Below are 15,165 nucleotides of genomic sequence, written 5' to 3'. Positions count from 1 at the left end.
TTTGATGTCTCAAAACTTCCCTAGAGTTTAAATAATTGCAATCAAAGTCGTAATTTCATCCGTACGCACCTTACCTTTTGGTGTGAAATGCTGTTTAATATTACACACTTTGGGGGTCTATTTCAGAGACTGCTGCTACGTTTGTTTTGGAATCTTCCAGACCTTTTTTTGGCCTAGTTCTATCTTTGGACTGCGTGCATAAGTCATTCGAACGGTTGTTATATTTTTTACCTCTTCTCCATCCTAGCTCTGCCATTATGTATAGGGCCCAAACCCATTTGATGAGTCATACTCTGGACTTATCTTCTCTTCTACCATCTGTATAATATTAAGACCTACTTTCCCTCTTCATTATTTAAGCCATTTGCCCCTCCCTTTTCTTCTCACTGGCCTTGGGATAGCCGTCCTAACCCAGATTTCATCTGCACCTCTAACCTACAGGTCTTTGTGCAAATTTACTGTGACTAGTTTTAATCTAGCCCTTTTCAGTCCACCCTATATTCTGTCTCCAGATCCTACAATTACATTCTTGGGTTTCATTGAATAGGTATTAGCTGCTAGTTCTGCTGTGAAAGAACACTCCACTTTCAGTTTCAGTTGAGTCTCCAAATGTATTCATTAAAAGAGTTGTGAAAGTGGAGAAAAGGGATTCCCTCAGCATCTACTAAGTATTCAAGCTCACTAGGGCAAGGTGAAGCACACGATCTATTCCCTAATACAGAAGTTTCTAGAATAGGCCAAATGTCTGAGAGGCTTTGCTACTACAACAAGCAGGCTTTGGGATAAGTTCAAGAGCATAGGAAGCGAGCAATCTTTTTATAGTATCCGCACAGGAGCACACTTTTGTACAGAAGCAGCACCTCTGAGAAATCAAACTTCAGGTGCCAGGGGAGCTCCTTGTCTTAGGGACAGGAGCTGTCAGTTACAAGATTTTACTATGGACAAGAAACATGGTTCTTTTATACGGTCTGTATTAAAGGGCTCCCATCTTGATGTAGTTAAGGGATCTAAAAAAATCCCTGCAAGTCGCTCTATCGCTGGAGTATTAGTCTCACATGAGCAATGTTCACAATACAACTAAAGACATATTTGTTATTGCTATGGAGCAATCTGATCATTATTGTAAGTAAGAGCAAATGCCTTTCTCCTTAAACAGGCCCATTATAACCACTATAACTAAGTTCATAGTGGCAATTATAATGCGCACAACCCCACCATAATAAAGTCAATCAATTAAAGTCATTTGAGAATTATAGTGTTTTAGCACCAATCAGACAGCGTATTCAAAAGTTCCGCTCAAAACTGGCTAAGGGCCCTGACTTCAAGCAGCGCACGAGGGAGGCGAGAGATGCACGTTCTAAATGGTGCAAACATTGAATACATTGCCAATACACATATGCAGGGAGTCAGGTCTTGTCTTCTGTACAAATAGACTAAAGAAACCTTTCCACCCCCTTGTGGATATTATAGTAAAGGATGGCATATGGGCCAACTTTCACTTCTCAGACCTTAAGGAGTAGAGTACCATTCCGATTAAGTACAATGTAAGCGTGGGTGTGGATCCATGTGTCCCAGCTACTCAGGTGCTCCCTTACAGCCCATTTGCTTTGCTCTTTTGTGCCAGCGTCACATTGGCAGTAGCCTAATTTCCATCTTTTACCACTCCTGTGCCTCCCTTTTGACACCCCTTGCGTAGCAGCTTTACTCCAACGCTTGAGGTTCCCTTGCCACGTCACTACATCTTACCATACCTATGCCCATTTTGCATTGATAGCACTGTGCTTCTTCAATCATCTCTTTGCTCCTATTAACTATCGCCACTCCCACCTTTTCACCTCCCTAATCCTGGCCACCTACATGCTGCTGATATCCAAGTACCTCCCTTAGCACCCCTCATTCAATACTCTCTCCCTTGCCCTCCCATGCTCCTTTCCATCCACATTCATCCTTAACATTGACAGTGCTCCTTGCCACTCCTATTCAGTCTTGGCATGCCTGTACAACATTGACACCCTTGTGTCTTTTCTACCACATCCTTATCACAACTGTCCCACCTTTCCTTTTCTTCATGTGTGCCTACTTGCATTCCTTGTGCCCTCTTAACACCCCTCTCTTATCAATCAAGTACCTTGCTTCTTCCTTCCTGATTTCATGGTTATCCATGTGTTTCACTGTGCTTTGCCATTACTGCCTCTCTTGTCTTATTATGAGGCTGGTCTCAAAGGCACTTTGGAGTAAATAAAGCTGCACTACTATAGTACTCATTTACATACACTTACGTTCCCTGTGAATTGGCAACAAAACATCTAAGATGGGATTAATATGAAAACATTCAGGGAAAAGTTGTGCAATTTCTACAAATAGAAAGGGCTGTGTCCTCTTTGCTTTTTTACTAGTAGGGAGTTGGACATTTGGGGCTGATTTACAAAGGCATGTAAGACTGTGTAAAATAGTAGTCCTATAATATTCATTCTCTTTTTAAAAACATTTTTTTTTGCAGAAACACTGTAAATACCCGCCTTCAAAGCGCACTACATTCTATCCGCGTTAAGGATAGTCGAAACAGTTGTAGAGTGTTACACAGCCATTCAGCCCACATCCCAGAGGTCGGGCGGCAGATGTCAATCATTTGCTGACTTTACATTTCCAAGAACCTGCGCAGGCAATTAACATCCAGTAACTCCTCTGCATTTTTACTTTTACCCCTCCCCACCCCCCTCCCAACTTGTCCTTGTAACTGAAAGTTGTTCTACAGTCATGGACTTAGTCACATCATACACTTCTGGCTGCGTTTGTGGACATTGCTAACTACATTGACTCGACAATGTACAGCCCTTTCTCCCCATCCCCACACCACCCCGTATGCATCCGTATGTTATCCATTTCACAGTTCCCCGCATCTCACCTCCACTCTCCATTGGTCTCCTTCAAGGCTACCTCTCTGGCCCCTTTCCAAACTCCGGGTCCGTGGCAGTCCCGTTCTCCCCTCTCCCGGGTCGTCCCGCCTCCGTGCACCCCCTCCAATCCATGGTATTGCCTCCATTTGGTCCACACTCTTCGGAACTTTTTGGGGCAACCTCTAGCCTTATAGGTCACTCTTTCTGCCGCCATGTACATGTCTAAGCACCTTCTCCATTCCTCAATGTCTGGTGTTTCTGGGGCCCCCCAGTGTCTCGCGATGTCCCTTTTGGCCACCACCAGTGCTAATACTAGGAAAGTAAGTAGAGGGCGTGGCAGGTCCACCTCGTTCGTCATGCCTAGCAGAGCCAGTTTTGGTTCCTGTACTAGTTCTACTTCTAGGACCTCCCCTAGCTCAGTGAAAATGCTTGTCCAATAGGTTTGTATCCTGTCGCAAGCCCATATGTTGTGTGGTAGAAATCCCCTTGTTAGTGCCGACACCTGAGGCACGCCGGGTCGTCTATTTTCCCCATTTTAAGGAGTCGCACCCTATCGAAATAAGTTCTGTGGAGCACATTTAACTGGATGAGATGTAGCCTTGGTTTTATTGCCACGTCTCGGGGATGCATTAGGATGATCTCCCAGTCTAAATCCTCCATTTCCCCCACTTCCGCTTCCCACACTCCCCTAAGTTTCATTAAGTCACCCAGTAAGTTATTAGTCAGTGTTTTATATGTTAGTGAAACCGCCTGGTCCAGTATCAGTTCCTGGAGGAGTCTGCCCTCCAGTGGCGCATATTCCGGTATCTCTGTGAGTATGATATTCTGGGCCCTCCAGGCATGTCTCAGCTGTGTGTGTTTAAAGCTTTGTGATTGGTGTAGTCCAAATTCTGCCTGGAGTGTCTGGAAGGACTTCAACTCTCCCTTTGCGATCACGTCTCCAATGCTTGAAATGCCGATGTCATCCCACCTTTGGAAGCCCCGTAACTTACTGAGTTCTTTTAACCATCTACAGTGCCATAGCGGCGTCTGTCTGGTGGGTCTCCCTTCCCACCCCATACGTTTAGTGGCAGTGGTCCAGGCTCTCAGTGTGATTACCGTTGCCGGCAGGAGCGACGCCCTCGCCTTACCACCATAAAGATAGTACAGTATGTTGTGGGGTGACATTTTGCACCGTTCTAGTGCGTATGTCGGGTGGTCCGCCGGGGCGTGGATCCAGTCGTTTACCGGGGTCAGGTGTTCTGCCCAATAGTAGGCCTCCAGGTTGGGAAGCGAGATTCCTCCGCTATATTGATGGCGTTGGAGTGTCTGCAGGGCTATCCGCGGTTGTTTACCTAACCATAGGAAGGTACGAAGGTCCACATGAATTTTAGAGATCGCCCTGGCCGGGAGTGGGTAATATTCATTTTGGAGCGCGTACAGGAATTTTGGGAGGGTGATCATTTTGTACATAGCCGCCCGACCCAGTATGGTGAGCGGCAGTTGTTTCCACCTATTCATATCAATCACCACCTTGTCCATTATCCGCTCTATGTTTTTACGGAAAGAAAGGTTCCTGTCTAGGGTGATATATATACCGAGATACTGAAATCCCTCCGAAGTGTTGATCAATTGCTCCGGCAAGTTCCCCCATCTCTCCATCCCCTGTGGATCATAAATAACAGACTTATGGCAGTTTATGGTGTGGCCTGCCCTTGCTCCAAACTCATCCAGCTCCCTAAACAGCTCCGGTATCGTGGTTTCGGGTTTAGTGATGTAGAGGAGCACATCATCGGCATAATGCAATATTTTTTCCTGCGCCGCGTCAGAGGCCTCCCGTTTAAAGCCAGATATATCTGGATTCTGTCGTATTTTTGCCGCCAGAATTTCGATAGTTAGCGTGAATAGTAGGGGGGATAGCGGGCACCCCTGTCGCGTTCCTCTTTCAACGCGAAACTCTCTAGATAGTCTCCCATTCACCCGTACTCGTGCCCTTGGTGCAGTGTATAGGAGCTGTATCCACCCCTGGAACTTGGGGCCGAAGCCGAACCTTTGTAGCGCCGCCATGAGAAAGGGCCAGTGCACCGCGTCGAACGCTTTTTCTGCGTCTAAGGAGAGAAACCAGTGTGGTTCCCTTCTGCCCTTGACTTCTTGTAACCAATTGTGCGTTTGCCTGAGATTTAACTTGGTGGCTCTATCTGGTAAAAACCCCGATTGATCCATGTGGACTAGGTCGGGGATTACCGATCTCAGCCGGGTAGCTAGGATTGTTGCTATAATCTTCACCTCCATATTAAGGAGTGAGATGGGGCGGTAGGAGGCACAGTCATCCTTTGGTTTGCCCTCCTTGTAGATCGGTACAATGGTGGCCAGTGCGAGATCCGGAGGCAAGTTCCCTTCCCTATATGATTCGGTGAAGAGGGTTTTTAGGTGTCTCGTCAAGAGATCGGTTGTTCTTTTAAAGAATTCCGCTGGGAACCCGTTTGGCCCCGGCGTCTTACCCGTTTTCAGTTTGGTTATGGCCTCTGATATCTCGTCTAACGTGATATCTGCTTCCAGGGCTGTACACGTTTCGGAGGGCAGAGTGGGCAGCTCCGTATGTCCCATATATTGCAGCGCTACCTCGGAATTCCCCAAGTCTTTGGCCGCATAGAAGCATTCGTAATAAGACGCGAAAGCCTCCGCTATTTCGTCGTCGGTATTCACAGATCCCCCTCCCATCTATTTGACTTGTTCCACCCATCTAGCCGCCCTTTCTTTCGTACTCAGCCACGCCAGAAGCCTACCAGACTTATCCCCCACATGGTATAGACGGTGTAAGGTTGCTAAGGATTGTGTCCGTGCCTCGTTAGATACCACTTCTCTGTACTTCCTTTGTTTATCAAGCAGTTGTCTCAGAGTCCCTGCCTCTTTGCGTGTCTGGTATCCCTCTTCCAAGGACAATATTGTGGCTTCCAGGTCAGTTACCTCGGCTTGTTTTTTTCTGCGCTCCTCCCCTACCCTCATCTGTATTCTGTCTCGCAGGACTGGTTTCATCGCCTCCCAGAAAGTGACTCCCGAGGCGACTGTACCTTCATTCTCGGCTATGTACACCTTAATGTCAGCCCTAATGCCACATGCAATCTCCGGAGTCTGTAGATCCCAGGCTGCCAACCGCCATTCCTCACCCCCTATCCCCGTCACCCCTCCCACCTTTGTGTATAAGGGCGAGTGGTCCGAAATTCCCCTCGCTTTGTATTCTACCACATCACCTACCGTCAAGTGTTGCCTTGCCATGAATATATAGTCAAGCCTCGAGAAGACCGTGTGTGCTCCGGAATAGTAGGAGTAGGCCGTTCGCGTCGGGTGTCGCCACCGCCATACGTCAATGAGTCCTATGTTTGTCATTTGCTGTGCCAGCGATGTCTGTGTCCTCCCTCTGCGTGCGTGACCTGTACGGTCCAGCTCTTCTGACATTACATCATTGAAGTCGCCCCCCGCTATTTGTACAGTGTGTGCCGTATCCATCAGAATGGACGCAATTGCCTTGAGTGTACGTGCCTGTAGTTTTGGGGGTGCATAGACCGAGAGTATTGTGTACCTACGTCTTCTCCACAACCCCTGCACTCCTACATACGTGCCCTGGGGGTCGCTCCATGTGCGGGTGGTGTTGAACGGGGCCGATTTACGGATCAGGATTGCTACTCCTCTGGAGTCCGATGTGTACCCCGCATGAGCTAAGACCTTATAATGGCCCCTCGCTATGAAAGCACATTTATCTCCTCTAAGATGTGTCTCTTGGAGTAGTATGACATCTGCCGCAGCCCTCTTAAGGTATGCATTCACCAATCCCCGCTTAATTTTCGATCCCAGACCATTTACGTTCCAGGTTAAGATGGAGGTCCCCCTATCAATCTGATGCGGTATGTCTAATGTATCTGCCATTGGGGGGAGTTGTTCTCGACTACCATTCGTAGCGGTGGTGGATGTTTGGAGCGAAGTGTCGAAGTGTATGACTGTAGCTTTCCTCCCTTAGGTCCCCCATCCCAACTTTTCACTGCCCCCCCCCCCAACTTGTTTGAACATTGTGACCCCTTGCCCCCAGCCCCCCCCAACCACCCTCCCCTTCCAGACTCCTCCCCTTACAGGACAGAGCTTTCAGTGGGAGCCGGTCTGTCGCCCACCCGGTTCCCCCCCGCTGGTCACCTACACCTCCCCCTTCCCACCCAGTGAGAGCTTGGTGAGGTTACCAGTCCAGACCGTGCGCCTGAATCTAACAAACCAAGTCAAACACAAACGTTTAGAAAATGTAGAGAAAAAACAAGGGGGTAGTGTCAACTTGCGTGCCTCAGGCCGTCCCGGCCGCTACCGCTGGTGGACCACTCCATCATTGTTCATGAGTGTGAGTCTTGTGTGGCAGTGTCCGTCCGACTATTCTTGTCGGAGGAGTCCTGTTCTAGGTTCCGTATCTCCTTCACCAGTGGATGGACCGAGCCCATTCTCTCTCCTCGCACCTCCTCGTCGGCTTCCGATGCTCTGTGTTCTGCCTCTTCCTCTTCCTCACCCTCTGAGCGTATCTGCTTCCGATTACCTTGTAGTCTGGAGCCCACCGTGGATGATTCCCCAGGGGATTCCGATCGCCCCCTTCTTACTCCGGCAGAGGTGCGTGAGTGGTACGGTGTCCCGTGTGTGCGGGAATTCAGCCTTCTAGATTTCCGTCTTTGCATTCTCGGCAATCCCCACTGTGCATTGTCCATTAGGGACCTTTCCAGTTCTTCACGTCCAGCTGCTTCTCTGCCATTGAAAATTGGTCGTTCCTCTAGCCACTGCCAGGCATCGTCAGGGTGATTGAAGAATATCGATTTGTCTTTATATATCACCTTGAGTTTTGCTGGGAAGAGCAGCATGTAGGTGATGTTCAGGGTCCTGAGTTTCGCCTTTACCATATCAAAGGAGCGTCTCTGCTTCTGCACTTCCTGGCTGTAGTCCGGGAAAATCATGATGTTCATATTTTCAAGGCGGATCTCCCCCAATTTCCTTGCCTCCCTCAATATCAAGTCTCTGTCCGCAAAATTGAGGAAGCGTGCAATCACTGGTCTGGGTCTCGCACCCTCCGGAGGCTTCACTAACAGTGCCCTGTGAGCCCTTTCAACGACAAAGCACGCCGAAAAGCATGCCGATGGAAAAGTTTCGGTTAGCCATGTGTGAAGGAACGCCGCCATATTGCTTCCCTCAATTCCTTCTCTAAATCCCACGAAGCGTAGGTTATTGCGGCGCGCCCTATTTTCGGCATCATCCACTTTCCATTGTAGTTGTCTGTGTGAGGCTTGAAGTTCCACCATATCTTTCCGGAGTGTGGTCAGCGAGTCTTCCGCTTCGCCGATTTGCATTTCCGTCTCGGTAACTCTAGCCGACAGGTTCCTGAAATCTTGTCTTAGGAGAGTGACCTCCGACCCCACCTCTCCGATTTTGACCTCTAGGGCCGCTCGTGACTCCTGGATGTCCGATCTTGATGCCTGGATGGCTGCAAGCAGCCTGCCGGTGTCTACGGACCCCTCGGGCGCTGTATAGGGGATCTCCCTGCTCTGGCGTGGTGCCGCGAAGTTGTCCATCGGGCCCTGTTTTGTTTGTTTGGTTAGTGGATCTTTTTTCCCCATTGTCGGCCGTTTCAGGGCAGTACTACTCGCCTACTGCTGTCGTTAGAGTCCGCCGCACTAGGTCCAGGTGCCGGAGGTACTCTGCCCGTTTCGTGGCCCGCCGGCTCCGGTACCGTCAAGGTATTCCAGTCGTGCCCTTTGGATATACGATGCCAGCTCCCTCCTTCCTCTTCAGGTCTCGGTCTCACCACCCGGATGTAAGTCTCGTGGCCGCCTCTGCTGCCGCTCCGGGGTAGTGTCAGCGTCAGACTGGTTCCCCCGCTGAAGGTTACCAGCATTCCATATTGGGCACGCTCGCTTCAGGGTTGTATAGTAGGCAGATATCTCCCTCCACGCACCTGGGTATGCCGGGTCCAACCTCTTGCAGTCTTTATTCCCTGTGCACTCGCAAGGGGGGTTCGGGGTCTGTGTCTTTCCCACGCCGGGACTATGGTAATGTCACCTTTGACTATCTGGAGTAGGTTGTAAGCACGTGCTGCACCTAGTTGCAGGCCCTAGTTCTCTCTCTAGTGGGTGGCCCTTTGAGTCTCTCTGGTCGGGGAGTCACGTCTCACACCTCCCTCGCCCTGCTTGCAGCCGGTGTCACCCTCTTAGTGCAGTCTACGTGTGCCAGGCTTATTTAGAGCTGCCGGGTCTCCCGCTCCCCCTAGTTTCAATCGCTCCTCAGGCGGGACATCTCCCTACTCCATCTCAGGGTCCCCGGTCTGCCCCTGTGAGGTATTCGTGCTCTCTCCGTCTCCCCTCACTGCGTCGCCATGTCCGGAAAGGCGTTGCTGGGCGCCCGCCGTTTTTGGTGAATTTTTCTGTCCCGTGAACTCCCCTGTTGCTGCGCGGGGTCTCCACTGGTCCACGTCCCCCTCTGCGGCACCGGCGAGCTAACCGGGGGCTCACCGACTGCCGCCGATGCCTGCGGTTGCCATCTTGGTGCCGGGTGATTTGGGCACCGGGGGGCTCACTCCTTCAATGTGTGGCCGTCCGGACCTCTCCACCGCGGGGTCCACTCCCTCCCTCCTGGTCCTTGGCTCGCAGCGGCTCCGCCGTCCTTCTCTCGTCTCCCGGTCACCGGCTCCAGATCACGCCGCCATCTTGGTAAAGGATCGCCGGGTGCCGGTACCGTCTTCGGCCGGAGGTCCGGCCGGTGAACTCCCTGAGCGTCTCCCAGTGCCTCGCGGAGCCCAGCGTCACTCTACTCGCTGCGGTGGGGCCATTCACGTACCTCTTTCCAGCTCCGTTGCTGACACTACACCGGCAGCGCCATCTTGCCTCTTCGGCTCCTTTCCCGGCCGGCGAGCTAAAACTTCGATTCCGCAGCTCCAGAGTCACTAGCGGGTCCCCTGGGGTCGCGCAATGGTGTCAGAGTTGCTAGGTACTCGTGTACTGACGTTTACATGCGAGTGGTCTCTAGTTTAAAGGCGGATTGTGGTGTAGGCGGCCGGGAGCTCCCGGACTGCACGTCTAGCTCGGCATGCTGCTGGCCACGCCCCCCTATAATATTCATTCTCATACTCAAAATGCTTTGAAGAATATTCCTCACTGTGTCCCCTTGCCATCCCTGCGCTGCCATAGCCGCCCATTTTCTACCTTTCTACTTCTCTAGCTTAAACTTTGCCAGGCCCAGTGGCGTCTGCCTCTGAACAGGAAGGGTGGGGTGGTTGGGGGAACAGGAGGGAATGGATAACAAAATAAATAAAAATAAACTTACCTTCGCCGCCGCACAACTCTCTTCTGTCCTCTTTATCTGCTGGAGTGGTAAGCACCGTAAGCACCTAGGCCCCCCGTACTCTCCCAGCCTATCACGAGGCAGCATGAGCAGCGTCGTGATGGGTCTGAGCAGCCTTTTTGGCGACTCGGGCAGTGCCTGGGAACCTGGGCATGTTCTCCATGTGGCTGTGATACAAATCCCTGTGGAGAACATGCTAAGTGTGCATGACGGTTTGTTCAGCCCAAACCGTCATTTGCACTTAGAGGAGTGCAAAATACTCTGCTCTGGCATCACAGAGCCAAGCCCCACCCAACCTGGTTCCGAGTCCAGCATAGAAAAATAAAATGATAATAACTTCATGTTATCATTTTCTTTTTTGCACTGCTGAAATAGCAGTGGGGCTCCTCCACCTTTGCAGAGTAGCCGCCACTGGCCAGGCCATTCTTCCATAACTGTGCTCCCTTGTTATCACTGTGTTTCACAAATTAGCTATAGTCTTTACTTCCACACCCCTGTGTTTCTATTGTAATCCATTGCCATATAGCTATACCCATACTGTGATTGCTGTGCTGTGCTGGGGAACTTTAGTTGCCTTTGGTGAATGACTCAGTGTCTCATTTTTGAATAAATGTTTTGTTTTACTGCTAGAACATACACTTCTAAACTAAAACATTGAGGAATCATAAATTGTGTTTTATTATACAAGTCTATTCCTTATTACAAAAATTCAAGAAATACTTTGCAGGCATGACGCATAGCTTTTTTTATTTTTCGAAAATACATATTTTGTATGTTTCTCAGTATCAATATTGTTATTTAGAATTGATCCGTTGGTAAATTTTACTTTGTTCCTTGAAAATATAAACACATTGATATGAGCGAACCTTAATTTAATATACAGAAAATAAATTTGCAATGTAATAACAACTCTTTTCCTGGTTCCCAAATTGTTTTCTATGGATAAGTTTGACATACTTCTAAATTTTCATTCGTAAGTCATACCAGAAAGAAAGTTTTATGATGTGGGTCCTCGTTTTAATGTATGTATTTAATTAAAAAATGGCATAGAGTTGTAATGCTTGTAGATCATTTAAGAGGACCGAGATTGAATAAGAGAACCTTATTTCAGTTTTAGTTAGTTCCCAAAATATTGCTGTCCTAGATCCACTCAGAACATGGTATTTCGTCTATGTAATAGATGGAGAACAAGGAACATATTTCACCAGTATTGCTCAGGTGAATTTGACTTGTAAAATGTTTTACAGACACTATTGAAGTATTGAGTAACGATGTCTCTTTGCTTTTTGACTTGCAGGTACTCTACACGCCTATTATGTAGCACAAGGAGTACTTCTATAACATATTCAAGATTAATTACAAAGATGCACCCCTCCAAGGATAAGAAGGCAGAGAAACTGATACCATTTTTCAAACCACCAGTGCCTAAACAAAAAACAAGTGCTGAAATTATAACTGAGGCAAGGAATGCACTAAGGACTATAAAAACTCAAAGGCCATTTACTCCAAGGGATGAACAAAGAAAGCTTTTTGGACCTGCATCTTCTAGAACACCAGAAAACAGACCACCGTCGACTTTCAGGTACGGAACAGATCTCTCGTTATTAGTCATTTGGGTGTCACCTTAATAGGGCTCATCTACAGACGGACCTATTGTATATAACACATAACAATATTTAGAGCGGGTTGAGTAGTCGAGCCCTATGTTCATGAGTGGGAGGCTCTGTTGTCTGTCTCAGTTGTATTATCTTGATTCAGTGGTTTTCCTTCCTCTTCCTTGATTGTCCTGCCCAGGCGCCTATCAGTCTCACAATGTTCTGATTGGAAGAATAGTATCTTTCTGCTGCATACCTGAGGGAGCTTAATTTATTTAGTATTGCCCACTCCATGTGAGTGCATTTGATGCATTTCTTTTGTTGATCTCACTTCACACTTTTTCTGAGTTATTCAAGCTCTCCCTGGCACTCTCTTACCCACTCCCTCACTCTGTCCTCCCCATCCCACTTCCAGTGGTACATTTTGTTATTATTTTCATGAGAGATGTGCTACCTGTCTGCTTGTTTCCTTCCCTTGAGCTCACATTTTCCCTGATGCTCCATATCCTTCGGCCCAAGTTTAATAAATTTTTACTGCTTTTTTTCTGAGGGACCAGTTGCTGGAAGTGCTGCTTACTTCCTTTTTTGTGCTTTGCACATACTACTTTTGAATTATTTTAAACATTTTAATTCACTTTTCTCACATAGTCGCCTGCCATGTTAAAATTGTAAATTATGTGCATATGTTGACATGCGTCATGGCGCACGTATTTGCATGCGTCCTGACGCATATATATCAGCGGCCATACATGTGTGCATCTTAAGTCATGCGATTGGCAGCAAGCATTGGCAGAGCCACTTGCGTAATCTTTTATAACCTAGACCTATTCACTTTGCCAGTGATTGCTTTCTATTGTATGCAAGGGACTGTTTTATATTTTAGCCCAGCTCACAATTTTAGTTTTCTTCCACATAGAGCTCTCTGGGTTTCATTACACCAGTGGGTATCCCAAAGACCTGTTGTAATACGTATTGCCCCTACATCATTCTCCATAATCCTGCCTCGTAGTAATAACATTGTTTTTGCTTTCAGAAATCAAAGTATAGCTATAGAAACCTACCTGCTATTTTCCAGTTGTTTGGTTGGTGCCCCATGAGGGACTTTCTTTAAGTACTTTATTTTTCAAAAATTACTTCTTTGATATATTTACAGTGCAGCGTCCACTCGTTCCTGAAGATGTGCTGGGTTTGTGTCTCTTGGCCAAAGCACAGTTTTAGATGTTGCTTAGCAATGTGCAGCTCTTGTTCCAAAGTGCATTTTCTAGTTGTCTCCTGCCAGAAATCCACAACTTACCACACCTATGTATGCTCTCTCGATTGTGGAGATTTTGAACGCAGTCCTGATGCAGACCTGGGTGATCCTGCTAACCTTCTACCATTACATATTTCTAAGTAACCACTTGACTGTTGAATCTATATTTATGAAAGGCCTTTGTGTTCAGAACACCCTAGCACATTTATGTTTTTGTGGCTAAGCAGAGCCCGCATGTCTGGCCGCTAGGTCGCTCCTCCCACCTTCCCACTCTGCACTCCGTTTCCAGACGCACTCACAGCCACTGAGCAGTGAAGCTATGTCACGGTGAGATGGTGTGCAGGCAGGCTTCAATTCAAGTTTCCCGAACTGGACACCGGTGGTGTTCCCGCATCAGGGGTGTTCCCACATCGGGGTTATATTTCAGTCAGTTGTTCTCCCGTCCATATATTGGGAGTTGCCACAGGTAGCCATGACACAAAATCATTGTGAATGTTATGCGCAGCGAAACGCTGCAAAAGGACACAACAGGCATCAAAGCATGTCCACTTCACAACAGACTGTTGGTTCCCTTGCTCGCGTTCAGTTGTTCTGGGGGAAATATCAAGGGGACGAAGTTGGTGTAACACTGTGGTGATAAAGTGTTTAAGGAAGGCATTCCGGGACTACTTGTTCACTGAAGTCACACTGAGATACTTTCTAAGAAGGCTGTTAAGCCTGGGAGGAGTTCATGACTATAAAGCCTGTCATCAAGTGTCAGGACGTGCCTGCCTAATATCTGTTGTGTCCAAAACCAGTGCTATGTATGGTCTGTGTTACTGTTTCGGCTTGGGAAAGTGACCAGGAGACTGAAAGACATTTTGTTCTAGGCTATCTTCTGTATAGGAGCATGGTTGAAAAGATGGATCTGGGTTTAGGTTTTTGCGGAGTGGTCGCATCTCAATTTGACCAGGTATTATGGTCCGATAGAAGATGATACAGAGTTAGCTTTATAAGCTTTCAATTGAGCCATACTGCCACCTTGGTTTGGGAGGGGATTTCAATTTTCCACAAAATGTGAAGTTGGATTCCTCAAATAACTTGCAAAGGCAGACAAAGCCCAAAACGTCAGCCTTATTATAATCATTCAAACAGGGTTTTGCCATGGTAGACCCATGGCGTCTTCGTTATCCGGACTTCAAGAAATTTACTTGTTTTTTGCAGCAGTTTAATACCGTGTCCGATTTAGATTTGTATGGTTTTTTTTGGCTAATTTAAATAGAAATTCAACCACCATTTTCCCCAATGCTTTTTCAGATCACTCCATAGACCTTCTTGAAACTGGTCTAGGTGTTGATTTAAACTCAAGGCAAAGATGACAGCTGGATAGATTATTGTTGGTAGATCAGGTTTGTTATTATTTGGTTTTTCCAAATAAACCAAAATGCGGCTTCAATATTGTCAGTTTTGGTCTCCTTTAAAGTTACATTTAGGTGGTGGACGATTGGTTATAAAGAAAATAAACCGGGAACACTCCGTGCGAATTCAGGAGCTGTAGGAAGCCCTGGAAAAGGCATCAGAGACAGTAAGAGCTCAGTCAGGCGTCACAGAATTTTAGGGATTTTTTTATTGCTGAAGAAATATGTAATGCTTCCAGCAGAAAGCATTTGAAAAGAGGCAACAGATCAGTAAACTTTTGGCATGGTCCACTAGGAGTAAAATGAGTCACAACTGCATTCATACTATTCTTAATCTATTTCCATCACTCAAACAAGTGACAAAGAAGAAATAGCACAGTTATTTTTATCAACCTTCAAGGACCTTTATTCTTGGTAGAGCAGGACCAATATCTTAGTTTGTTTGAGCTCCCTAAATTGTCCCAAACATATAAGAATAGTCTTATTGTGAAAATATATTTGTCCGACATAGCTTTTAATACAATGGCAAATGTAAAAGCACATGGGAGCAATGGTATTCCAACAGTATTTTATATAGAACTTGCTCCACAACTTCTAACTTTTTTGAAAGAATTATTTGAGTTGATGTTGCCAACTCTTTTACTGAAGCACTGGTAGTCCGCTTTCTATAAAAAGATAAGCTACCTCTT

The 15,165-nt window shown here is 47.3% G+C and overlaps 1 protein-coding gene across 3 annotated transcripts in view; it reads left to right on the top strand.

The window, feature by feature from the left end:
- ARMC2 (armadillo repeat containing 2) overlaps positions 1-15,165 on the top strand; it is a 397,692-nt gene that overhangs the window by 36,965 nt on the left and 345,562 nt on the right. For 2 of the 3 annotated variants that reach the window (XM_078646857.1, XM_078646858.1), the window contains exon 2: positions 11,530-11,814. In XM_078646857.1, the coding sequence (XP_078502983.1) occupies positions 11,597-11,814 (218 nt within the window). In that variant the 5' untranslated portion in view covers positions 11,530-11,596. Of the gene's footprint in view, positions 1-11,529; positions 11,815-15,165 lie in introns of those variants that run through there. The other variant, XM_078646859.1, reaches the window with a different exon arrangement.

This window comes from Lissotriton helveticus, chromosome 6 (genome assembly GCF_964261635.1).
Source record: "Lissotriton helveticus chromosome 6, aLisHel1.1, whole genome shotgun sequence".
In the NCBI taxonomy this organism is placed as follows: domain Eukaryota; kingdom Metazoa; phylum Chordata; class Amphibia; order Caudata; family Salamandridae; genus Lissotriton; species Lissotriton helveticus.
The sequence above is the reverse complement of the archived record's forward strand: the minus strand, read 5'-3'. Positions and strand labels throughout refer to the sequence as shown.